The sequence below is a fragment of the Strix uralensis genome, chromosome 3 (assembly GCF_047716275.1).
Source record: "Strix uralensis isolate ZFMK-TIS-50842 chromosome 3, bStrUra1, whole genome shotgun sequence".
NCBI lineage: Eukaryota > Metazoa > Chordata > Aves > Strigiformes > Strigidae > Strix > Strix uralensis.
Genome location: NC_133974.1, coordinates 28,209,930 through 28,236,399, shown reverse-complemented (window position 1 = coordinate 28,236,399; position 26,470 = coordinate 28,209,930). Strand labels below are relative to the sequence as shown.

Sequence of the window (26,470 nt, the reverse complement as noted above, 5' to 3'; positions counted from 1 at the left end):
TTTCTGTCATACTGACATTTAAGTATAGGCAGGGTAGAGGCAGAGCTGATCACCAAAGTCCAAAACTGCACTGCTGGTGAAAGCCATCAACTAGTGCATGACCTGAGATACGCCTGGGATCCCCATATTCTTCCCTGTATGACTTTAACATGGCCCTGGAGCCTAGAGCTTCTTCAGTGTTTCTGCTTGGAGCCCAGATCTACTCTGAGATCTGTCTCTTGTAAAATGGCAGGGTGTTCTCATGGAAAACAGGACCAGTGGCTTGAATGTTCTCGGTCTGAGAAGGGAATTGTGCTATTGTATGCTTTTGTGACCACACTCTTACAAAGTTAAACAGGCATTGGTAGAACCACTGGTGGCTACGGCTAGAAGCTAAGGGATATGGTATGTTGACTTGAAATACTGTTGAAGATGTCTGCTGACAGGAGAGGATTTCTAATTCTGGATTCTAAGTAAGAACAGATCGCTCTTGATAAAGCTGACTTTGGCATCAAAGCTGATCAGAGGAACAAGATTTAAGATCACTGCTGTGCTCAGTGTTCCCTCTTGGTTGGCAACATCTATCTGTTTTTTACGTTTTTTTGGTTCCTAAATTGAATGAAGAGGTTTGTGTCGTAGAGGACCACATGAGAGAGTATTCTGGCTACTGGGCTAATTAGTGTGTAATGACTTGTCCCTCTCTGCACAGGGCTTGCAACTTCCTGGGTTTTATTATAGCACGTGTAGTTTTTGCTGTATGCCCTGGGTCATATCATAAGGAAGTTTGAGGGTACATGACTTCCTTGGTATAATAGCAAAGGAGTGTACCAAGGAGAGAGAGACAAATTTGGTATGTTTCAATGCAGCTCCAGGGAACAGACTCTGAGCAGATTATTCTGTTCTTGGATTTCCTCTTGTGGGACCATTTGGCTCACCACAGAAAGAAGCCTAGGCAGAGACAACATGTATATGGTACGGGGACTAGGACACTAAAGTAAAATGGGAGATGAGTCAAGCAGATGCAGCCTTTTCCTCACATACTGTGTAGAGAGGCTGTAAGCATATCATACAGTGCTTTGAGTCCTAGAGAAGTTAACTGTGGCAGTGCATAACTTCATGGTAAAATGAAGCTGCATCTGAATCAATGAGGTCTTTTTCTGAATATGCTTCTGTTCTGGTTAGCCAGTCAGGGAGGAGGTGCATGCCAGCAAGAAAGTCTTCTTTTAGTAACACTGGCAGGACAAAGGGAAATAGCTGGCAAAAGACTAGGCTGTTTTACTTTGGGACAGAGCAGCCAAAAGAATGAGCATAGCACAGGCAAGTATTTGAAAAAATAAACAATTTGAAAGATACAGAGAGAAGGGAGGGAAAAAAGAAAGGAGCTTAACGAGATGGAATAATTGAAAGTATTTCCCAGAGCTTTTTCAGAGCCTTATATCACTTACATAGAGCAGTGTAGCCTTTACAGCTCAGCAACTAGTAGTTGTGGTACAGATCAGTTAATAAATAATGAAAAACTTGAATTCTGTCCTCTGTCTGTGCAAATGTTAATCCCTTGGGATATGACTGAGTACCTGCAGTTGTTTTGTTGGAGCTGTGTTTCTGGCAGTGCCCCATGAGTTTCAGGCACAGCATTTCAGCAGGGAAGCACAGGCACCTTTGACACAAGTGCATTGCACAAAGCAGATGATTCAGTGGCTGAGGAGCAGAGTCCCCATTTTGTGTGCTCCTGTGCCAGTTTCCATTTAGTTTATCCCCTTCCTGGAAACAAAACTTCTCCACCTAAGGGTCCCGTGTCCTACCCAGGAATGTTTACTGTCCTTATCTGATGTCTTTCTGCTGTGAGAGATTACAGATTCTTGGACTCTGTCTTGCTGATTAAATCAGTGAGATTCTTCCACTGATTTCAGTGAGTTTCTGTTTCTTTCCTTTGCCGTTTTGTACCATTAAAACAGCGATAATAATTTCCAGCTATTGCTCACAAGATAGGAATGGTCTTCCCAAACAGTTGTCTGATATTTTTAACTACAGTGTTTTAGTTCAGAGAGCTCTTTTAAAGCATGGTTTCTATTATAAGCAGTAAGTAGGTTAAACACTAACAAAATGTGCACATTTCTGGCAGTGGTTCTCCATGTGCTCCGTTTGTCTGTTTTAGTAGCTCCCAGTTTGTGGATCACTGGTGGTCTCAGGATCTAGGCTGAGCATCCTGCAGATGCCACTGGCTAGTGTGCTCCACCAGGGTGGGTGACCAGGGCTACCTGCGATAGCGGGTCCCCATGGAGGGTCTGTCAGGGCAGGGCCTGGCAACCGGGGCCTGCCCCGCTGCCCCAGCCAGGGACAGGGCAGCTGGGGGGCACTGGGGCAGCCCTGGGCATCGGGCACCTCCCTAGGGGTGGGCTGAGGCTGGTGGAATGTGAGCCCACAGGTATGCTGCACTACTGGGGGGGCCAGAAGCGAAAGCACCAGCAGCGGGGTGCTGTCAGCCACACTGTCTCTGAGCTGAACCTGAGCACAGACAGGCAAACCCCATGCTCACAGCCCTGACACCATGGTTGGGAGGCCTTTTCTGGATGCTCCATCGAGAACACAAGCTGTATGGGTCCAGCACAATTCCTACAGTCAGTCTCCATCAGACAGGGAGATGTCACTGTCCAGTTCTACGTGACAGGGGACTGGAGTGGCAGGTTATAATTACCTCCTTTCCAGGCATAAGCAATTTTTTAAATTGCAAATATGCACCAACTTCAAGACTTCAGGAAATTGTAGAAGCTGTGGAGGGCTAGACAAGGAGCTGGGCTGTGAATCAGACATCGGTGAGCAGGGAGCCTCTCCCCTCTGCAGGACCAACAGCCTGCCTGCTCTTAACATCAGGTGAAGATTGCTCCATCTGGGCTGCTGCTGTTAGTGGTCTCCATTTTTTTTTTTTTGTCCTGCCACAGGATCCCATCACCTTTTGGTGCAAGCCAGCTAAGATTTATGATGCAGAAATGCAGGAATATTGCATGGATTTGCTATTGGCTCCCTGCTCTCCCCAAGGTGTGTGGGAGAAGCGGGGTAAGGCCGACATTTCCCTGGCATGACTAACTGTAGTACCCGCCGCAGCATCTCGGTGCAAATCAGCAGGCCGGTGTGTGGCAGCTGGGCGAGCCGGGTTCCTCCCTGTGTCCCTGCCCTGCGTGCAGCCACAACCATGCTGGCAGCGCTCTGCTGGCAGCGCCGAGCTGGGGGAAGCAGGCAGCGCGCACATGCCGGATCACTCGTCTGCTCTCCCGAGCAAATGCAAGATATTTGTTTTCTTTCCTCTCAAGCAACAAGGGTTAGGTTGTCAGAGCTTTTTGTAAGCACCTTCAGTCACTTTCTCTCTTACCTCTGCTAAGAGTATGAATCAACTTCCAGTGATTTTGCAGTATTCTTTAAATCAAGGGAAGTAATTTTATGAATGACAGACCTAAGAGGAAAAAATTACTCTGTTTGAGGTGTTTGACTCCATGTACAACTTGATTTTTTTTTTCCCTTCAAATTTAGGAAAATGAAATTTGTTTTTGCGTGAGAAGTTTGCTTATGTTTTCAGGAGGTTCCAGCAGTCTATGTTTATAATTGAAGATTGCTTGCTGAAGATTATATAAAGCTTCCATTTTAAAACATCTGTACATGGTTAAATCCCTGGGAAATGAACAGGGCTCCACGCTGGCCTCCAGAACTGCCTCAGGGAGCTCAATTGCAGGTCCTGGATTTTGATTTTAATGTTGCTATTCTGTGTGAATATTTGTTCTTAAAGACCAAATAAAATTATAATTGAAAAGTCAGTTTTAATACTGAATATTACCAGGTTTGGTAATTGAATGATTTTAGTTAAATATATCAGCTTTCAGACTGTTTTTTGAACCTCCACACCTTCAGATCTGTGATCAGTCCATTAGTGAAAGCTACAGCTGCACTCAGGAGATTTGAGAATATGCTATATGTCTCATCTATTATGTAATTGGCCTTTTATAGCTTAATTTTTCATTGAAGATGTGTGTTATTTGCTTCAATATGTTGTGTTGGAAGAAGTCTGACTTCAGGCAGTTTCAAAAGTACGTGATGTTTCTTTCATACCATCATATCATACATAGCAAAAACATGTAAGCCAGACTTCAAAGTTGGAGTCTGACTTTAATCAGCGTGTAATGCCCAGATTTTCCTGGAAGAACACCTGCCATCAAGACACTGGGGTCCTCTTCTTGCAGCCCTATCATCTCATGTATTTGTAGTTACTAGACTGTGTTTTAGGTAAATGCTCTTGATTTGCATTTTAGTTTTCTTATGTACATGCCTTTTGCCCAGGAAGAAGAAATACTAGTTTTTTAGCACTGTATCCCATTGTTAAAACATATAGAAACAGTTGCTGTCTATAGAGAATGAAGGCTACTCTTCTTTCATTACGAGTAGCATGCCAGATTGGAGCTAGTAATCGAAATTGTAGGTCTACATTACACTTTGCAGACACCTCTATTTTAAAGCAAAGGAAATTCAAATAAAAAGTTATACCAAAGTAACAAAGTGCTGTTTTTTGACCTCAGACTGCCCTGAGCCTTTGGTACCTAAGGACTACAGGCAATTTCAGTTATAAAGTGTCTGAAAATGGAATTTAAGAAATAGCAAAAATACTAGCGGTAAGATTTACAGTTAATTGCCACCTATAGACAGTTTGTTAAGGACAGTGGCTACTGATACTCAGAAAACAGACATGGTTACATACCAGCTCATCCTACTTTCTCAAGAAAAAAAGTGAAGTATGGTAGATAGGAAAAGAAGATTCACGTCAGACATACATGCTTTTTGTATAAATGTGTGCACTCCTTCCTATATTTCTGTATTCTTACAATTTTTATAATAAAGAGGTAATTTTGCTTTTAGCATTTACAAAAGGAGTTCCAGCAAGAGCAGTATGTTCTTGTGTAACTAGATAATAGCATTTAATGAGTAGCCCCAGTGGTGCCTGTATGGTGAAAAACAGCATCTGTTCATGAAGTTCTGCAAGCTCAGTTCCCAGATAAAGCCATGGTTTTCAAGTTCAAATCTCAGGTATTAGGTCTGTTCTAGTAAATGAAGTGGGTCCAGCCCCGGCTCTCTGGCCCTGTGGGTAAGCGGTACAGCAGGGCTTGTGTCTGCATGGCTGAACTCTCCCCTCCGTCCCCCAGACAGGGGTGCAGTCTCTCGAGAGCAGTCCTGGGTCAGTGTTGCTACTTGAACTGGGCTCATGCATTGCCTGGGAGGGTGTGGGTTACAGTGGGCCATGGTCATGCTATGGGAAGGACTAGCAATTAAAGAGCTGTGGGCCCTTGATCTGGCCTTCTGTACTCTTTCAGCATAGACATGTCCAGTTAGGTCTGGACTTTTAGGTGAATTTCAGCAACCATACAAAATGGGAAAGATGCTGGTTAGGGAAAAAAATGGATAAACCGTGTTTAGGTCAGGCAGGAGTCTGACAAGCAAGCAGGACTGTAGTATACACATGAAGGGTTTGAGACAAGATAACAAGTGAGATTATTTCATGTAATGCTATACCAGGGTTTGATGAGACCACATACAGACAGTTGTCTACAAATTTTGGCACCACCTAACAAGAATAAGTGTTAGAAATGCTGCAGAGAGTGAAAGTGGTGATAGAGTTCAAAGGGGGGCATTTTGAGCACAAGCTTGAAGAAAAAGATATTTTACTGTATTGTTAAAGAAATATGGGGATCTGATCCAAAGGAGCCTTTGCTACTGGTAAACTTTGTGCAAGACCTTAACGATGCCTGTAGTTTTAAGTTATATACAGTTTAGAGAGAGTGAGGAGAAAATTACTACTATTCCCAAATGAGAGGAACAGAGGCTAACAGTGAATGCAGCGCAGAAAGAGTGTAGGTACGCCGAGTGCTTCATGTGGGAAGAAGAGGAATAGAAGCTGCAGCAAAGAGTGTGTCCCCAAAGGAAGTAGCACTGTGACAGCTCCATAAATGATAAAGTAAGAGAGACAAATTTTCTAGGGTCACAGTGTTTTCTTTTTTTTCTTTTGAAATATTACTATAATAACTCCATATGCTTTCAGAATTACTTAGCAGATGTGTTCTGGAGCGTGGTATAGCAGGGAGCAAGCTAGATTCCTGCCTGTTAAATAACTGTTCTGCTTTAGAACAAGCTGTTTCAACCTTACCGGGGACGATTTGCTAGGTATGTGTAGTTAGTTGAACACTAAGCTCCTGGCTGGCAGTACATGTGGCATCCCTCTGATGTTAAAACATGTTGCAGCTAATCAGGTACTGACATGAATACATTCCTTAAGGGGAGTGATAGTGATGCCTCAGTTTGCAATAACACGTTGAACACCCTTGGGGAATGAATGAGAAAGAAACTAAATATTACACAGTGTCAAGCTTTAAAATGCTAGGGGATATGTTTTAAATAAAGAGATTAGTTGGGTCTGCTAGTTTTAGCTTGTCGTTTTGTGACTTGTAATTTATTGTTACCCAGCTTTAACAAAAAGAAAATGTGGGTTTGGTTGCCTTGTCCCCCGCTTCCCACCGCCTCATTGTTCAGAAGCATGGATGTTACTGTTTTCAACAGTTTTTGTTATGTAGAAGAAATGAACTTGGCATTAAGAATTGGCAATTTGTGAGATAAACAGCATTTAGGATGATTAAAATTATTGACAAGCAGACATGCTTTTAATGTTACTTGTCTGAGTATGCATATACATATAGATTTAGAAATAGCACGTAATCTCAGCTGCAGTTTAATTGAATGCACTCAGAAAAATTCTGTGATGGCTCTTGGTAAAGGCTATATTAAAATAGTACTGGAAGTGGGTGTGCAATTTTAACATCTTCTGTTGTGGTGGTTAGCCTTCATAGGTATTAGATGGAAGACTTCCAGGGAGTTGGGTTGATTAATTTCAGATCTGGACTTAAAATGATCCCTGTGTATGTTGTGCTGGATCCTACTGCTAAATAGCAGCCGAATGAAAGATGATGGCTTTCTTTTTGCAGTAATTGAGAAGAAAAAATGTATTGGGATGAAATCAAAGCTTTTCTCTTGCTTAGGCCAGATGGGAGTAAACCAAAAATAAAGTTTTGGATTGAAAGGCCAGTTTTTTATTCCAGTTTCACGTGTCTCTTACTCTTTGATTTGTAAAGACCAGGATACCTAAGGGTGTCAGAAGTCTTTATCCAAAAGGGTATGGTGTCTGAGTAGTGGTGGCATATGTGCCCATGATAAATCAAACAGGGTGAGGTCTTGATCTTCTGGCAATGCCTTTTGCAGATTTGTGGCACATGGAGAACTGATTGTCTCCAAGGAAGGATGGCACAAGGAGCCTTTGGGAAATCTTTTGAACTCATTGTGGTACCTCACCCTTCTTCCCTGTTGGTAATCCCACTGGGAAGCTAGTGTGTCAGGCAGTTGCTGCTGGGATCTGGAGAGTTTTCGCAGGGAATGGAACAGAAGAATCATTTGGTTGGGTTTCTTCATTGTCTTTTTGGTATTCAAACACTCCATGGTAAGGTACATTATTTATGGCTATTTCTGTAGACTGCCCAGTGTGGATTGAGGTTAACAGCTATGAGCCTTGTTCCTATTTAAATTTTATCATAGGCAAAAATTTGGCAAAGTTACTATACCATTACTGCTTTTGTAATGACAAAAACATCTCATATACAAAGAGAATGTAAAATCTCTTTTTAAAGCCAGTGAAAGGACTGACTGAGATCCTTTCCAGTTTCATTCATGTGTATACTGAGCTTGAAATCTACATTGCAAACTTACTGCCAAGTTGTGATTAAGCATGGCTAAAGCTGAACTCAATGTTTAACTAATAGGTCTTTGATGTTACAATGCCTCAATTGTGTCTTTATCTAAATCAATTGGTATGGCAAGTTACAGGTAAAGTTTTGCTGTGCTGACAAAGGTGGAACAGGAGGCTTCTGTAGGTTTATTAAACTCAGTGCTTCTCAAATCAAGGACATGCACGATAGAAGAAATTATCTGAATTAGCTGTGTATATTGTTAGGGACTAAATTAATGTCAGGGTACCTGAGGGCTTTTTTTCCTTATTTTTAGTGCAGCTGAAACATTCATTCTTTTTCTATTGGAAGTCTTAATATAACATGTTGGGATGTCTGAAGAAGAGATGGGAAATGTATCTGTAAATAGTGTGCCCTTGTTACAGTGTTTCCAGCTCACCATCACTTGCGATAATTTTTTTTCAAAATTATCGTATCTGAAAATTTATATGAAAAATTATGAAAAAGATACACAAAAGAGAGCTGAAGAGTTCAGATCACATGAGAATTTTTCAGCTCCTGAGGGAGTAAAAAGACATGATTGTTCATCTTCAGAGAGGCATTGAGTGAAATCTATAGAGGCACATAAAATAATGAATAGTACAGGCATTCCTGTCATACCAACACAAGAGAAGACAAAACCAAAAAGAGTGTACAAGTCATAATGATCATGTGAAATACATTAGCACAGTGTGTCACTGAGGCTGGGGACCTGTGAAGCTTGAGAAAAGAATTTGCTATATACTTGTACAAACAATATGCAGAGCTGTCTTCAGCAGCATGCTTTTTGGCTTATCGCAGTTGTAAGGATAAAAGTTTTCTATAATGACGGTTTTCAATTTGAAAACTGTTTGCATTTTCCCTGACTTCTGAAGCGTTGCCTGACTTCAGTGATGACACTGCTCAGCTTCACCCAGTGGTTTGATGCGTTGGGGTAATTTTTGTGTCCCCATGTCATGTGTTAGTTGAAGATGTTATTGTAAACTCTATGGTTGAACAGTCATTTCAGTCTCACATTTGATATTACATGAAATATTTTCCATATCCCCCCCCCTAAAAAAGAGATTTCTGAACAGTAGTCAAATATTTATGTAACTTATTTCAAATAGTCTGTATCACTTGGCCAAGATAAAAAATTTCGTGGCGTACTTTTCACCTGCTTTCACCTTTAAAATTCCAGTCAAGTGCTGAATGATGAGCTAGCAGACATGACATACCATGCATCTCCTTAAATACAGTGGTAAAATTTTGGTAGCCTTTTGGAATTTGTTTCATATTAATTGAATGAGAAAGTGTTCAAGAAGTCCTAAGCAAATCTGCAGTAATCATTGTCATCAAGTCTGTGAGAGCCAGTTAAACAATTCTGCACATAAAATGTACAGCATTGCTTTATTTTTCTGCAAGTGCCAGTCTTAAAACATGCATGTTCACTGAGGCAGAACATTTCATGACAGCTTTGCAGTTATCTAAACTTCTACTCAGTATGGTCAGTAGATATGGCTCGCTCTGAAGTAATTCTCAGATTCTGAATAGCTTGCTAGGTACGTTGCACCAGATAGATTGGCCAGATTTCCACTGACTATGATAAAATACGTATAGACATTTGCAAGTATACACCTAAATTTAGGTGTCTGGATCTGGAGCTGAATCTCACCCCTTGTTACTTTCCTCATCCTCATGCACATGTAATAAGAGCCCTTGTAATCTTGGGGAAGTATGAAGGTTGGAGGCTTTCAAATCTTTCTCTGTTCTTTCTTGTCATGTCCGTGTGAATCTGTTAAAAAGAACCAAAACCATTCTCCATAAAAGTTACAGTCTACAGTTAATATCCTGTGAGTGCTTGAGGCTGGTGACTGGTGGTCAGACCTGACTGCACATTATTCTGTGCAAACCTCCTTTTCTGGGTGGCTCCACTTAAGTGTTGCAACTATAGATTAAAAGTCCTGCCTGTCTTTTGACTGACCATTTCCTCTGAAGGACAGCTGCAGCCAGTTCTTCATTTAGATACTCCATGACACTTAAGTCCATGATGAATCTTTCATGTTTAATTTTCTAGCTTTTCTACTCTAATGCTTGTGAGTAGTGTGCAAAACTGTCCATCTAGCAGACACATGAACCCAAGCACCAGTGCTGAGGATCTTCAAGCAAAACAGGTCACCTGGTTCAGGTGTCTGGACATCTGGTTCAAAACTTTTGCCAGTTGCAGATGTTGGCATGGAAATCAGTGCTCACATTTCTGTACTGAGGTCTGAGACTGAAGGGTTCTTTCCCAACATAGAGCAAAAAACTCAAGGTAGAAAACCTCCTCATGTCTGATTGTTGTCTATAGGTCCTTCTGAGACAAATCCACAATTTTGTAAGGAATCCAGAGCTTCTTAAAGTGTGGTAGCCTAGTGTATAGTGGAGGATAGTGTTGACTCAGGAGTCAACATTGTACTTACTCTCTTCAGCATGGGGTTTTTGACATCAAGGAACCTGCTACAGAACCTTGTGCTGTGTGTCTGTATTGTGGTTGTTGATTCTGATGATGGAAGAGATCTGTTCCTCCTTAATGTCACAAAGTCATACTTGCTTGCCGTTTTTGAGGAGAAATTCTCCTCTTTCTCCTTTGTAAGTGGTTGGACTATGTGGAAGGAAATCTGAACTACTCTCCTACCTGAAACTTGGGTTTCCGTGTTCTCTGAAACTGGGTTACTTGAACCCAGCTAGTCCTATATGACCTTTTTTTCCCTAAGGAATGGCATCCTTTATATTGAAGCTCCCATGTGATAATGGAAAAAAGATCAGGAAAGTAACTGTGGTAGGCACATGCATTAGCAGAGGGTACCTCCAATAAAATAACTAGATCTCATGGTCATGACAGTGTACAGAGCACAACATCTGTAAACATTGGGCGTCAATAAAAATGCCCACAAGAACAGTACATGTTAGCTGAAGTCCAGGAGTCATTCCCACTGTAGTGATACATCAATCTTTCCAAAGCAGGCTCTTTGGCAAGCTCTTTTGGACAACACTTAGATTTGTACCTGATGTAGAGACAAATTCTGTAATAAGTTCCCAAACATTGACACAGCATATAAGCTGGTATAAATATTTTTTAGTGCTTTTGAAACTCTGTTAAGGGACAGGTTAAATGGTAGGCATTACTATATAGTAGGTTAAATAATAAATAGATTTTGCTTCATCATCTCATTTGTAGAGTTCTTGGGAAAATAACAGGAGATATATGTTAGAAGAGATAGAGCTAAAATTTCTGTTTTACATGGACATTTCCTATTTTCTGATTCCTTTCTTTGCAATCTTTCTGGTATTAACCAAGATCTCTAGAGTAGATGATAACATATTTATTGCGCTCCCTTCTGATATATATGTTGAATCCTATCCTATATGTGTTCTATCCCACAGAAATGTGTCTCTATTCTTGTCTTTTTAAAAAAAATATTTTATGACTATGTATTCTGGCATGGTCATTAATTTGTTTCAGTAGTCCTCCCATCCCTGAAAAATGCATGAGTCTTTCCTGGCACTCATCCTTTTCAGTTGTCTGTGAGCAATGAAGCAAAGGGTTTGTTTAATTTTTATAGGCATTTTCTAATTACAGCAGTGGAAAAGCTAACTGGACTATAGTGACGTGTACACTTCACTCTGCATCTTCAGTCATGTTTCTGAGAGTTCTGCTTGAAACTCACTATATTAGTATTTCTGCTCAATATAAGCCCAGAAAGAAATACCCTTTTAATATCAGGTATTACTCAGGCAGCGTACAGAGTTTTGACTGAAATGGAGTTGTGTAGATTAAACAGTTTAGATGGTTCTTGTAAATAACTTCAGGCTTGTTAGTTAGTCTCCTGAACTTGTTAACAGTATTTTCATGTGGAATATTACTCTGATGCATATATGTTTTAATAAAGTTAAACATTGTTGTAACTTGAGCAACTGTCATCCGGGAACAGTGAAGAAAAGGATGTGATTTCTTCGACTGTGAAAATAAAAGTTCAGTTAAATGTCTTTTTCTACTCCGAAATACCAAATTCCTTTCAAATCTAACCTTTTGTTTTAATGGGCAAATAGCATAGCTGCTAGTTTGGATCTTGAACTGTTTTACTAGGTATTAGGTTCTGGCTATGGGAAAATCTACGTGTGCCTAACTTTATTTATTATGTACAACTCTTTGATTCCAAGGAGTCTTTGCAGAGTAGAAAGCTTGCATTTGATCCCTGCAACTTGCATTATAAACCCCTTCATTTCTTTATGCTGTCCTGCAGATACTGTTCACTTGCTTCTCTTTGTGGTGTTAGGTATTTGTTTTCTTGAATTGATCATAATTTTGTCAGCTTCCTAATTGAAGTGGTATTAATCACACCTTTTTTTGCCTCACTTCTGATACAAATTGTGTCTAATTTCTAACACCTACACTAAGGTCTCAAATGGCAGGCACCAGTCTTTTTATAAATTAAATGATTAATGACTTGCGATGTGGAGCCAAACCCTTTGATTTAGGTGCGGCTGCAGCAGAAGCATCTCTTTTGCATGGAATGTTCCAACTCGGCTGGTCTTTGGGATGTTTATGTGTGTGTTTTGATGGCAAGGCCCCAGCCCGCTGAAAAGTCAGCCGTAAGATGACTCACAATATTATGACAGAAGGTAGAGTCATCGTCTTTTACTTATAGTGCATTTAGTTTAATTTGTTCTTGACTGTGTATAAAACCACTTAATAGTGCTATGCAAATTGATATAAAATATATTTATAATACATGACAAATAGCTTCCACAAAACTCATGTATTTTCTTTTTAGCCTTAAAAATGGAAATGTTTGCCATGATGGATGATGCTTTTAAATCTAGCGTTTACTTCAATTAAGACAAATAAATATGTATTAGGAGGATACTCATCACAACTGCAATTTAAGCAGTTAGTAGTATTTCAGAATTCAAAGGAGGAACGAAATACTAAAGATACTGGAAAATATTTGTAAGTCTTTATAATACAGCCCCACAACATGCACTGCACAATCTGTGCTTATAGTAATGGTTTCCCTTGATTCTTCAGAGAAGGATGGTGATCAGGGAACAGTACTGAAATCCACATGTGTGTGCTCAAATGCAAATTGCCATGCACCCAGTTAGTGGACAGGTATCTCTGCAAGCTTACAGCAGATAAAAATGACTTTTATTTTCATTTAAAATCCTGAGAAAAACACTCTTAAAATGAACAATGTGTCAATCAGTGATTTCCCGAGCCATGTTTTTTTGACGCATTTTTCTGGGGATCAAAAAAGTCTTTTACTGAGCTCTGGGAGGTAAGCTCCTTTTTCTGTGGCTCTGCAATGTTTCCCTCTACTATTTGGGAAGAGGAAGGGGTGACCTGCAGAGGGTGGAGGCCCCAAGCCTCTGGCAGCATGCACTTCCCATGGCCATCACCAGGTGCTTTTGTATTTAAGTTATAAAAGGGAAAGCCTATTGAGCCTTCTGTCTGTTTCAAAAAAACAAAGGCAAGCGCTATCAAGACAGAGACAAATGCTGTCTTTTGTAGTATTTTCTGGTAGATCAAAACGTTAGATAAATATGGACTAGTTAATCTAGTTCAGTATGCTATGTGTTAAGCATATAATTGACTGAAAACATCAGTATTAGTTGCAGTTTTTCCTTGTTCTTAAAAGGGGAACTGGAATAACCCTATGCTAGTAGGAGTTGCAGGGATGGGACAGTATGTTTGAAAGGAGGGGAGGCATCTCATGGAGTGGTCTTTTCAGCTGGGGGGTGAAACCACAACACCAATGTAAAATGATGTATTACACAACAGCAGTTCTTTTGATTTTTACCTTTATTGCAGTGAGAAAAACCTTACCTCTTCTTCATCTAAATGAAAGCTTTATTTTAAGGAGATTATCATGTCAGTGTCTGCAGCTTGCAGCTCATTAGTCAAGGCTTTTGCAATAACTTGTCCTTTCTTGTTCTGAGAGTTGGCAATTGGACAGGCAGTTTAAGTGTTTCTTGGGCCATTTTTATCAAATGTGAAACAAATGTAAAGAAGGCAGGTGAAAAAAATAAGCAAACCAACAGTGTACACTTACAGAAAACTGCTTCTCTTGTCAGAACTGTGCTGTGAAAGCAATCTTTATTACTCATACTGTCTCCATTATTGTGGCTGAAATAAGAAACTGGTGTGCTCTGTTTCCTTTTCTAGTATTGTCTTTTATTTTTCATGGATTTTCTGTGCTGCTAAGAGCAACAGATGATACTGGTTTCGTTGTGTTGTCTTCGTTGCACTGAAATGCAGAGAATGGCGTGAGCTTGATCATGCTCCCACTAAGCGTATTGGAAGTGGAAAGTCCCACTGGGTTAGAAGGATTATGTTTCCACTTAAGTTTTATTATTAATTAAATGTTCTTTCAAGAAATAATAGGTGCAGTATTATTATCTATCTTGTAGACTTGTCTTCTAATGAGCACAGGGAAACCAGTGATTCTAAACAGCTGAAAAGAAACACATTTTTATTTACAGTACCTTGTAGTTAATTCAAAGACAAGCTTGTGTTGAGTTTTCCAAAGTTAATACCATTTTGTGATCAAGGGGATTTGGGGTGTTGCCAAACGAAATGTTATAATTTGCTTTGAACAATGTGATATTTAACAATTTTATTTCTCTCTGTTGCAATTATTTAAAGCTCCTGCTAGGTAAAACTAAGAAAATAGTTTCTCTAGAAACAAAAATGAGAAAATTTAAGGATTGAATTGTTCACTAATGCTTATATGTCGTATGTTTCCTCTTTTAGGGTTTTGTTTTAGAGTTTTTTCAGTGTGAGTCTAGTTTTCAGTAGTATAAGATTTCAGTAGCAAAGGTTTCAGAGCTTGTGACTCTAGTTGGCTTCAGGGGGATGAGTTTTTGCTCAGCATCTTTGAAAATCCCTTCTTCCATTTAGTTGTTATGGCTAAGAGAATTCCCAGTGGTGAAAGAGTCAGACAGTAACAACTCTGCCCTGAGGATCGCAAGATCTAAAAGCCAAGCACCATATAGCAAATCTAAAGGGCAATATTAATTTTGTAGTTTTACATTCATTTAAAACATTAAAGTAGTGATATTGGTACAGGATAATACAGATCTTAAAAACATTTATAGGTAAGATTGGCTTAAGATGAGTATTTCATTAAAAAAAGAGTGTTGTGGCTGACAGTGGAGTTTAGCAGGATGAAGGTGTGAAGGTGTAAGTGTGTGGGGTTGAGGGTTTTCTACAAGACCACTGACAGCAGTGTTTATCTGAAAGCAGGGCTTCAGTGCAGTTTGAAAAAGTCTTCTTTAAAGCTCAGTATAAGAATACTTGTCTTCCAGATTAAAATGATGCTTTTGTGACTGAACTTGTTACTGTATGGGTTCTGGCATGTGCTGAAGACTTTGATGCAGAATGTCTAAAAACTTGTAAAGGCAGTAGAAACTGACTTCCTCATGTAAATGAGTCCTAAAGAGAAAAGCACGTTTAACCTCCTCAATGGCAGTGGAAAGGACAAGCTGTGATAATACAATGGCAATGCACATGAATAAATATGCATAAGAAAAAAAGTTAAATATATATGTAAGCGATGGCTAGAAACTTTAGCTTGTAGATAAAGAACTGACGGTGTTGTAGTTGCCTGCTGCTCGTGTTTATCACTTAGCACTCACCTCAGCTTGTTCACATGATTTTAATGAAATCCTTTTTTATTGAAAACTCTATTGCTGTATCCATCCATGCTCTCGGTTTGATTTACAAATATGGCAGTGATTTAAAACTGGTAAAGAGTTGTAATCAAGTGTTACTTTTTTTATTTGACAGGCCGGACCTGATAGACATGAATACCGTTGCTGTTCAAAGCAACCTTGCAAATTTAGAACATGCTTTTTTTGTAGCAGAAAAACTTGGTGTTGCCAGACTTCTGGATCCTGAAGGTAAGATAGCTCTAAAGGGCTTTGCAAAAACCCTAACATTAAAATAAAATCCAAACTGTATGCAGGTTGTAGCATATTTGTGGGCATTCTTACAGCTACGTGATAAAACATTGTTCTGTCTTGCTCTTTTAGATGTTGATGTTTCCTCACCTGATGAGAAGTCAGTAATAACTTATGTGTCATCACTTTATGATGCATTTCCCAAAGTACCAGAAGGTGGTGAAGGCATTGGTGCAAACGTAAGTAGGAGAAAAATACTTGTGCAGTGTGTGAGCTTCATTAATACGATTCTTGATTTCAGCTCCAGAATGTTAGCTGGATCTTCTGTAGGACTGCTGTCACACTTTTCTTTGATGTGATTTTCTAGGTTGAGATTTTAGAGGTGTAGCAGCTCTTTCATGTTTTGGACATAAAAATATTTGTGCAGACAGCTCAACTGAAAACAACATACCTGAAGTTGGAGAAGGATAGAGTCAAAGTTCTTACTTTTCTGCAAATTGTGCCTCTCTGATTCTTATCAATTTGGCGTTTATTAAACTAGAAAATTTTGTGTTTTCAGTGGAATAATTTGGGACCAAAACTGAAAACTTCAAATCATATATTTGGAAGCTTTAAGTGAGCTGTAGTGAGCAAGTAAATACTGTTTCAGAATTGCAGAATTTAGAAATCTCTTTTCTATGTGTGTGAAGACCTCAGACTTCAAAGATAAAGCAAAAATGAGCTCTGAGATTATTTTCTTCTGATCTGTAATTTGGGTTGTACTTTGATAGGATGTTGAAGTCAAATGGGTTGAATATCAGAATATGGTGAACTACCTCATGCAGTGGATCAGACACCATGTCACGATAATGTCTGACAGAACATTTCCCAACAATCCTGTGGAATTGAAGGTGAGGTGTGGCATCTTAAACTCCCTTGTTGGAATGAGACTTTATCTTAGTGACTCAAAGCATTCTTGAACAAATGAAATGCTTGTTGATTTATACAATCAAATCATCTGTAGAGCAGTACTACTCCTTAACCTTTTCAACATACAGTAAATACATTTCTAACATATGAACAATCAAAACAAAAAAAGGCAATCAAAACCAAAAAATCTTTAAAAAAAACCAATTAAAAACAAATCTTTAGCTTGTCACTGATGGTTTTTCATAGAACTATGTAAGAACGTAAGCTTGTGAAGAATATTGGAAGAGCGTTTGAAGAGTAATAGAGAGTTATAGTCATTGTAAGTAAAAGTTGATGATGGGTTTTTTGTTTCTGTAGGCACTTTATAATCAGTATTTACAGTTTAAAGAAATGGAAATTCCACCAAAGGAGACAGATAAATCAAAAATTAAACGTCTATATAAACTGCTAGAGGTAAGTTTTAACATGCATTGAAATGTGTAGAAGTTCTTTTTCTTTGGCTTAAAATAACAAATCTGTATGAATTTTTAAGGTCTGGATAGAATTTGGACGCATCAAACTTCCTCAAGGCTACCATCCAAATGACATAGAAAAAGAATGGGGAAAGCTTATTATCGCCATGCTGGAAAGAGAGAAGACCCTTCGGCCTGAGGTGGAGAGGTATGCTAATGAACACTTGACAGGCTTGGCTGATATATTTTCTGTTGTTTTAACCCACATTGAAAATTTGTAAATGTCTTCTTCCATGATAACATCCACACTAGTTTTCTAGATTCAGTAATTCTGCCTTTGTTCAGGCCTGATATCTTTATCTGCTTTCTAGAAGCAGGTCCAGATGGAATAGTCTCAGAAGGTCATAATGAATAGTATCTGTGCTTCAGATCATCGAAGCACGTAAACACAAATACAACTACCTTCTTTGTACAAATTGCTCAGAGGTTCATATCATTTTGCTGTCTTACTTGAACTCTAGTTCATATAAGCCACATCCTCATCCTTTACATAAAATGTGTAGTTCACTTGGTCCACAGCATTGTGGGCTAATGTCCTGTTCTGAGGTTGTTTAAAAGTTGGTTGTACTCAAGAGCACACAAAGTGCTTAGATGTGCAAAGCAAATATTAGTCTTCCATGGTAGAATGTGTGACGCTGTTTTGTACATCACTAATAATGTACTGAGCGTGTTTGAAATCTTGATGCAGTCTTTGAGCATTTCTGCTTTTTAATGGTACCTCTTTTGAGTTCTGTGATGGACACAGATGCTATCCATTCATTAATTCCAAAAGAATTTTTATGTAACTCCAAAGTTAAATGATTCTTTGGGCTTCTGCTTGCAGCTGGGTACAGACACCTGGGGCTGGATTCATTTTGCTTTAACTTTAAGCATCCAAAGGAGACACCTAAGATCTGAATCACTTTCTAGAGAGTTCTGGCACTGACTTTCTGGTGAAAATAGGGTGATCATTCTCTCTGTTTTAAGTACCTGGAATTAAGTGTGAAGAATCCAGACCATTGTCTTAGAAATACAGATTTTAGCCAAGAGAAGATCCCAAAGACAGTCCGAGTTGATTAAATATGTTTCATGCTTACAAAAGGAAGAGCAAGACCGAAATGTCAGATTCAATGGGAGGTGCTGATTCACAGCATCCTGCTGCAAAAGAAGTTCCTATAGAGGAGGGCAAAGTTGTCCCTGCCATGCAGAGCAGAACACTGAAAAGCAGCGGAAGAAATACAGCCTGCTAGATCTTGTAGGTTAATCTGTCCTGACCTGCCAAAGGCAAAGGTAGTGCCTGCCTTCACCGAAAGGAATCCTATTTTCACTTGCAGAAAGCTGGAATATCTTTGTTTGACATTAGTTTATTTCTTTGTTATTCAAATGGACTGACCACAGGTAAACAAACATAAACACAAACTTCCCATATTTCAGGACTGGTAAACACACTTAAAGTAACAGATCGTATGGTGATAGGGACTACATGTGTGGTGGTCACTGTAAAATGAGAGAAAAAGTTGATCAAGTGATTCTGGTTTAGTGATCAAGTAAAATTGTCAGTCAGTCTGGACACAAGAGCTTGATCCTTGTTTGTTGTATTGGTTACTAGTGCATCCCACTAATATGAGGTGTTGGTACAGCTCCTGGGGTGGGATTTGGTTGTGGCAAAAATGTGACCTCAGCTAATATTGAAATTTGGCAAGTACTAAAACTTTGCCTGCAAGTCTGGTGAATACATCTGAAAGTATCGACACAGATAGACAACGTGTGGCCGGATTGGTATATGGGATCAAAATTAACTTGATGTCAGTGAGCAGAGTGCCAAACAACTGAGCTCTAGTTTGCAAAACTAACAGAGTTTGGCATTACTGCAGAGGTGTGTCTGTGCCTTTGCTGTGCTTTTCTGTGTAAACACAGTCATCTTACAGTGTGGGTGTAGTTTTTCAGGAGGTGCTAAAAGCAGGGGGTAAACCACTGAAAAAATCACCCCTAACCCAAATTCTGAGTTAAAATATAAATGTAAGGGCAGTGATCTGATTTTTCTTACTTGTTTTGCGGTCAAAACCGTAAGAAGCAATTAGCTTTGAATGTGGAAGAAGGGAAATTTGCAGGGCAGATTAGTGGGACAGGGCAGTTAGTAAACATGCATACTTGGACAGTGGAGTAATGATGATGGGTTGGACGGTGTACAGGTGTCTCAAATTATATTGTTGTGAGCTGATTAACCGTGATATTCCCCCAATTTTATTGTGCAGTTCCATTTGAAGGAAAAGGAGTCAGCCCAACCTGGAGGTGTTTTGTGCTGTAGTGTGGAGTTCTCACGTAACTCCTTTTTAGAAACTTTTCATTGAAGAGTCTGAGAAAACTGCAAAGACTTCTTTAAGTTCTTATTTGGCTTATAGACATTCAGTGACACTTAAATAAAATATTTGGCGCGTCTGTTTCCTAGAGACGCCCTAATGTTGCTGCCTAGTCTGTACTTGCAAAGCTTTAATGCAAGGTAGGGAAGCCAAAAGCAAGGTAGCATACATAGCCTCAGGTGAAATCCTTTGAAGAGCTGGGAGAATATTAATTGCTGGGTTTTGAATATTCATACTGAAGCCTATTTAAAGGAGGAGTGCTAGGTGTTTCAAAAGCCAGTAGTGAAATTCCATCCATAGAAGCTGTACATTTTGTAGGAGTTTTATCTTTTCATTTTTTAGCAAATATAAACAGCCAGAAGGACCGTGCTCTGGATGTAAAAATGAATAGCAGTAGTTACAGCTATCATAGCAGTGATTCACTGTTTAGCAACAGTACTAGTGCTCGAACCAGCGTTGACTCCAACGAGAATTTTCTTTCTGTTAATTGTGGTCCCACACTGATTAAATCTTGTATAAGCTTTGGTAATGACACCTTAGAAGGAAACAGGTAACTTAGCATATGTATTTGTGCTTTGTGTTAGATGCACTTTGTTTGTTTGTTTTTCAAGTCATGCAACATGTATAGTAAATATAAATAATGTTAATATTCATTTTTCTGAAATGTTCTGGCATCACCTAGGTTGGAAATGCTGCAGCAGATTGCAAACAGGATTCAGCGGGACAGCCGAAGCTGTGAGGACAAACTAATACTTGCCCGGAATGCTCTGCAGTCTGTAAGTCAGTCAGTGATTTTACTTGTCCATGTTCATTACTGCAGGGAATGGCTACGTTAAAAAAAAAAAAAAAAAAATTCTTTAGGATTTTTGAGTGCATACTTCATAACTGCTACTTTTATTTTCATTGTACTGTTAAATTTAGCATTTCTTCAGGAAAATACCAAAAACTGCCTAGAGTGAGTTCTGTTACCTTTTTTTGGTCGGTAGTTAGACAAAATGTTTCACAATTGTTTCAATAATAGAAGTTTTTACAAAAAAAAGTAGGAATTCTTATAGCTTATTTCTCTTTGGTTTAGCTGCAGGGCTTAATGGCTTTCTCTTATTTACTCAGGACACCAAACGATTAGAGTCAGGGCTCCAGTTCCAACATGAAGCAGAGATAGCTGGGTATCTTCTTGAATCTGAGAACCTTCTCCGTCAGCAAGTGATTGATGCCCAAATTCTTATTGATGGAAAATACTACCAGGCAGACCAGCTTGTGCAAAGGTACTTTACAGTGTATTTATGTGTATAAATAAATGTCCCAAATACGGATACCCATTATGGATAACATTTTCAAATCTTTATTCATAAACTTCTCAATTTGTCACTGGGCCCCCAAATACAGATTATTGGGTATTCTGGTGGGTACATTGCTCACAAACATTGTTGAAGACAAGAAGAGCTGTTTGTACTCATTTGCGAAAATTAAGTAATTTGCCAGAACATGACTTAAATGTTTGATGTTTACTGGATATCTGAGTGTAAAGATGCTGGGTTGTTTTATTGCACCTAAAATGCTTTTAGAATTACTAACTTTGATTTTGAAAATGGAGGCAAGATTTCTGGTGATAGCTGTAGATATTTTAACAGGTAATGAGTGGGGCAATGTTAGTGTATACATGGCAGTGTGTACAGTCTCGACAGAAAGATGCATTTAAACAGCATAATTCAATTTATGAAGAAGTGGCTCCAAAGTTTTTCAGGATTTGTTCTGGACTGGGTGAGATCAAGCACATAACAGCCCCTTGGCAGTGAACTGCAAGTGTTTGATCTACTGCAACATGTAGTATCTTGTAAGATTTCTGCTTTGCTGATTGTTCCCTGGAATTGTGTTTGGTGCATGCTAGTGCCCGTACCATGCTGATTTTCTAGTCGTTACCTGATTTCTGCATCTGTTATCTGTATTTATAGAAGTATAAGCTGACATACCTTATACTCTGATATAATGCTTATGTATAAATATTTAAGTACAACGAAAGTGTGAGAGATTATGTGAATTCATATTGCCATTCAGTTCAGCGTGATAAACCTTAATCAGAAGCATTCATTGAAATTATTTTTATTTATTTATTTTATTTTATTTTAATAGAGTTGCAAAGCTTCGTGATGAACTGATGGCCATACGGACTGAATGTTCTTCTGTGTACAACAAGGGGCATGCACTGACAACAGAGCAAACAAAGCTGATGATATCAGGAATAACTGAAAGCTTAAACTCAGGATTTACAACAAACCTAACCCCTGAATTAAATGCTGCAATGACCCAAGGTTTAACACCTTCTTTGACTTCTTCCAGCTTGACATCTGGCCTTTCATCAGGTCTTACTTCCAGACTGACACCAACCATCACTCCCGCTTACACACCAGGCATCCCACCACGGTTAATTCAAAGCTATGTGACAGGAGTAGACAGTGGGACTCTGCAAACACTGAAACTGATGCAAATCAGAAAACCTCTCATGAAATCAGCTTTTGTGGATCAGAATTTAACGGAAGAAGAGGTGAACATGAAATTTGTCCAGGACCTGTTGACCTGGGTAGAAGAAATGCAGGTAGCAATTTTGACAGAAACAGCCCACTAATGACTACGTTTACTCCTTGTAGATCATGGCTAATTTTTCCTTCTTGTTTGTAAGGTGCAACTTGATCGAGCAGAATGGGGTTCAGATTTACCAAGTGTTGAAAGCCATTTAGAAAATCACAAAAACGTCCACAAAGCTATTGAGGAATTTGAATCCAGCCTTAAAGAAGCTAAAATCAGTGAGGTACAGCACCATATTTTATATTTCTTTGGTTACTTTCTTACTGGGTGACCCATAAACTGAATTTTAAAATTTTAGAACTGTGTTTGGGTTTCACAGTTACGTTTACTTCTGATCTCTAGATATCGTATCATGAAATCAGATCTAATGATTTAACATGTCTAACCTTTTTGTTGTCTTTTGACCTCATATACCAAATACAGATCCAAATGACTGCTCCTCTTAAACTCAGTTACGCAGAAAAGTTGCACAAACTGGAGAGTCAGTATTCAAAACTCCTGGTAAGTGTCACACCTCTTCGATGTTCAGCTTTTCAGTGTACATCATCTTTGATAAGGGATGAGCTTTAAATTCTGATTTTTGTAAATCTTTTTCTTTTTAATAAAGAACACATCAAGAAATCAGGAAAGGCATCTGGATACTCTTCACAATTTTGTGTCTCGTGCTACTAGAGAGCTGATATGGCTGAATGAAAAAGAAGAGGAAGAGGTTGCATATGACTGGAGTGAAAGAAACCCCAATATAACAAGAAAAAAGGAATACCATGCTGTATGTATTGTTAGTATATTCCAGAAGAAATTATTAAATCATCTTTAAGAATTTAAGAGTTTTCTAAAACATTTCTATCTTTTCTTTGTCTGGAAAAAAGGAATTAATGAGAGAACTTGATCAAAAAGAAGAAGTTATTAAATCAGTACAAGAAATAGCTGAGCAATTGCTTCTTGAAAATCACCCAGCCAGGCTAACCATTGAGGTAAGTTAGTAAAAACAGCACACAAACAAGAAACGGTTTTGTGATTTAATAGACCTTAGATTTTTGGGGAAAAGAAGGGAAGTGCTAAGTCATAGGAAATTAAACAACAAGACTCTGAATAATGAGGCCTTTTTTTTTTTTTTCCCCCTCTTTATCATCTCTGTTGTATCTGTCTTCCAGTTTCCAAAAAGTAAAAACAGTTCTGTAAAGTTATGGTTACATCCTGGATTCCTTAGATAAAATCCCGCTAAATTCTAAAATTAAAATTTCCGGAATTGGTCTGTACAGACATTTCTGGTCATGCATGCAGCTTCTAGAGTTATTTATACAAATTGCATTGGCAAACTGAGGGCACAGAACAGTCCTTATGTGGTTTGTCTTTCCCGTTGGATTGAAAGAAGTTTCAGTAAAGCTTTTATAGTAACTTACTATATGTATGAGTTCCTATAGTGGTTTAGGGTTGGTTTCATAACTTATTTGTCAGTGAATAATGAAACTTGTTTGAATGTTAAAAATTGGACCAGGTGATGTGATTTACTTCAGACTTTAATCAAGCTCTATATTACAGGTAAACGGTTTGCAGAAAATTCATTGTAGCTGTTATAGGGTCATAACAGGTTTCCAAAGGAGAATGTAAAATGCTTTTCCCTGTAGATCTTCAAGAAAAGAGTAAATACAGACAGTGGGTGTTAAAAATGGAAACAATAAAAAGCTGTTTTATTATCTAAGAATGAAAAAATAGTCAGGATGGATTTTTATGGTTCTTCAGCTCAGTGAGTTTATATCTACGTAAATTGGAAACATGAAGAAAACTCCCTTCCTGCCTTCTCATGACCTTTACGTTGAATAATAAATGACTTTTCATGCAATGTGGGGAATTCTATTCTTTAAAAGTATATGCTGTTCTAATGGGTTCTTATCAGTGTTATATACTTAATATATGAATATTTTAAAGATACATATTATGAAACCAGGCCATTGCAGTGAAGATGACTATGCAGGTTACAATGTCTGCAATAATTCTATATTGGGACATTTAAAAAAAAAAAAAAAAAAGAAATTTATGCCTTTTCTATAGAAGAATCTATGCATTAATGCATCAGTTTGAAATTCATTGATACCAATGGAAAATCTCTTGAATTCCCTGAGAATCATAAAGAATTGAAAAATTGACACTTTTGGCTGATTTCATAAAGTCAAGAGTACCCTCTGCTGGTGAACACTCGTGCACTGCATCGCTAGTGGCAGCACACTGCAGACAGTATAGGAGGCATTATGCGAGTAGGGTTATGTTCTTTAAATTCCTGTGCAGCTGTTACACAAAATTATACATTGCAGCAAGTCCTGATTAATTATTTTTATTGTGTGTTCAGTATTACTTTAATATCCGATTTGTATCTAGGCAAGAATCCAGCTATTTTGATTGAGTAAATAGAGACACAGAATGGTAGATGAACTTAGACTGGGGGAACCTCAGGAGATATAGTCCAGTCCCTGCTGAAAGCAGTGTCAGGGCTTTGTTCGACTGAATTCTGAACGTGCCCAAGGATGGTGATTTCACAGCCCCTCTGGGCGAGTTTTCTTATGTTTGACTATGCTGTAGTTACAGTTTTTTTTCAGGTCCAGTTGGAATTTTCCTTGCTGCAGCTTGCTTTTCCTGGGTGAGGAGGTCAGGTTGAGATGCTTGTGTTTGCTACATTACTTTTGTGTTTCCTAAATTCTGTAAAGGTATGCACACTTCATTTTTCATTTCCTTTTGTAAAATATATCTCTCTTCCTTAAAGGCCTATAGAGCTGCCATGCAGACACAATGGAGCTGGATTCTTCAGCTCTGTCACTGTGTTGAACAACATTTGAGAGAAAACACTGCATATTTTGAGGTAAGAAAATAAATCAATAAAAATGTGAAATGTTTTAAGTTTTGTCCATAGTTAGAAAGTTCCACTGAAGGTGCTAGTTGCTCTCTTACAGTAGTTGTAAAATTGACATTTGTCATGTGCAGTCATCAGGTGTTACCACACTTGTATTGTCTTCACTAGTTAGTTCATAGCAGATGAAAATCTGGCCTGATGTTTCTTCAGAGTGCTTCAGCTGCAAGTAGAGACTTTGAGAACGAAGCTGTGTTCTCTCCCTGTCATGCACAACTGCCGTCAATACAGCTTCTGTGGATGATGTAGAGTCGAGGGTGGTTAGTGATGGCCAAGGGACAACGTATCCTAGGTAGTTGCTCCAGGAGTACCCAAATAGAAATGGAATGTACAGCATTAATAATTAATAGAGCAGAGAACACCGTGACAGCAGACATGCCTAACAAAACACCTTTCTGATGATCACCCATTTATATACTCAGCAAATGATGCAATACTCAGTTACATATATGAGGATCAAAGATTTAAGGGTTTCTCAGTTATATGCACAAGGATTGAAGATTCAAGAGGGTTTTGCTTTTTAAAAAAATCTACTCTTTTCTTATATTTAAATTATAAAGATTAATCCTTAGTGTCTTCTGGGTTGGGTGGTTGAAGAGAAAGGGGGGTGATGTTGGGATGAGATGCTTACAGACTGAGAAGGGTGAGAGGCCAGAGTTAGGAAATGGACTCTGGAGAAGACAAAGCTGAGTGATTTGGCTCCTAGTGGTAGGGGGAAGAAATGGGAATCCTGGATTTAAGAAGTGAGGTTTCAGGGACAGAATGGGGTGAGGATTATCACAGGATGTTTCCCTTCTCAGTTGTGCTTAACCAGTACCCTAGTTTGGAAGTGCACATGCCCATGCAGAACTGCCAAGTGTGGCAACTCACTTCCCCTCCCACACAAAATGTTTGCTTCAGTGTGCTCGCTGAATTTTGCAGCTCGTTTGCTACAGCTTGTAGGCTTTGTCTGATCTTTATATATGAAAGTAATTGTAATTCCAAATGAAGCAAGAATCACTTGAGAAAATTTTTCCATTGCAGGAACAGTAATTAACTGAGGTTCAATAACTGCTGAATTAATTTTGCATGTAGATAGTACTGAAAATAACTGGTGTTACAACGTGTGCCTTCTTGAAGAGTACATTTAGACATAAGATCATGAATAGTGATGTGTGGTGCAGTGGTCACTTCAAGCTACTAGAAAAGATTATTTTTTAAAAGTCAGCACTTAAAGAAAACATAATGTATCTGTTTGTATACTTTTTAGGTTGTTTAAAAATAACCTGGGTGTTTATCTCATCCTAGTTTTTCAGTGATGCCAAAGAAGCCATGGAATATTTAAAGAGTTTGAAAGATACCATATACCGAAAGTACAGTTGTGATAGATCAAGCAGCCTTCATAGGCTGGAAGACCTTGTCCAGGAATCTATGGTAAGAATTCAGGGATCCTATTAACGTGAGTTACAATTGAACAAGAAATGTGTAGATTATAGTTGGATATAAAATACGTGTGTTAAAATTATTCCTTTAAAGTGA

The 26,470-nt window shown here is 38.7% G+C and overlaps 1 protein-coding gene across 9 annotated transcripts in view; it reads left to right on the top strand.

Moving 5' to 3' along the window:
• Positions 1–26,470, top strand: part of DST (dystonin) — a 316,365-nt gene that overhangs the window by 148,931 nt on the left and 140,964 nt on the right. For 8 of the 9 annotated variants that reach the window (XM_074861756.1, XM_074861754.1, XM_074861758.1 and 5 more), the window contains 14 exons: positions 15,595–15,707; positions 15,840–15,946; positions 16,478–16,597; positions 16,974–17,069; positions 17,149–17,276; positions 20,150–20,243; positions 20,578–20,732; positions 21,598–22,060; positions 22,145–22,273; positions 22,474–22,551; positions 22,658–22,819; positions 22,920–23,024; positions 24,809–24,904; positions 26,240–26,365. In XM_074861756.1, coding sequence (XP_074717857.1) covers positions 15,595–15,707; positions 15,840–15,946; positions 16,478–16,597; positions 16,974–17,069; positions 17,149–17,276; positions 20,150–20,243; positions 20,578–20,732; positions 21,598–22,060; positions 22,145–22,273; positions 22,474–22,551; positions 22,658–22,819; positions 22,920–23,024; positions 24,809–24,904; positions 26,240–26,365 — 1,972 coding nt within the window. Of the gene's footprint in view, positions 1–15,594; positions 15,708–15,839; positions 15,947–16,477; positions 16,598–16,973; positions 17,070–17,148; positions 17,277–19,850; positions 20,018–20,149; positions 20,244–20,577; positions 20,733–21,597; positions 22,061–22,144; positions 22,274–22,473; positions 22,552–22,657; positions 22,820–22,919; positions 23,025–24,808; positions 24,905–26,239; positions 26,366–26,470 lie in introns of those variants that run through there. The other variant, XM_074861763.1, reaches the window with a different exon arrangement.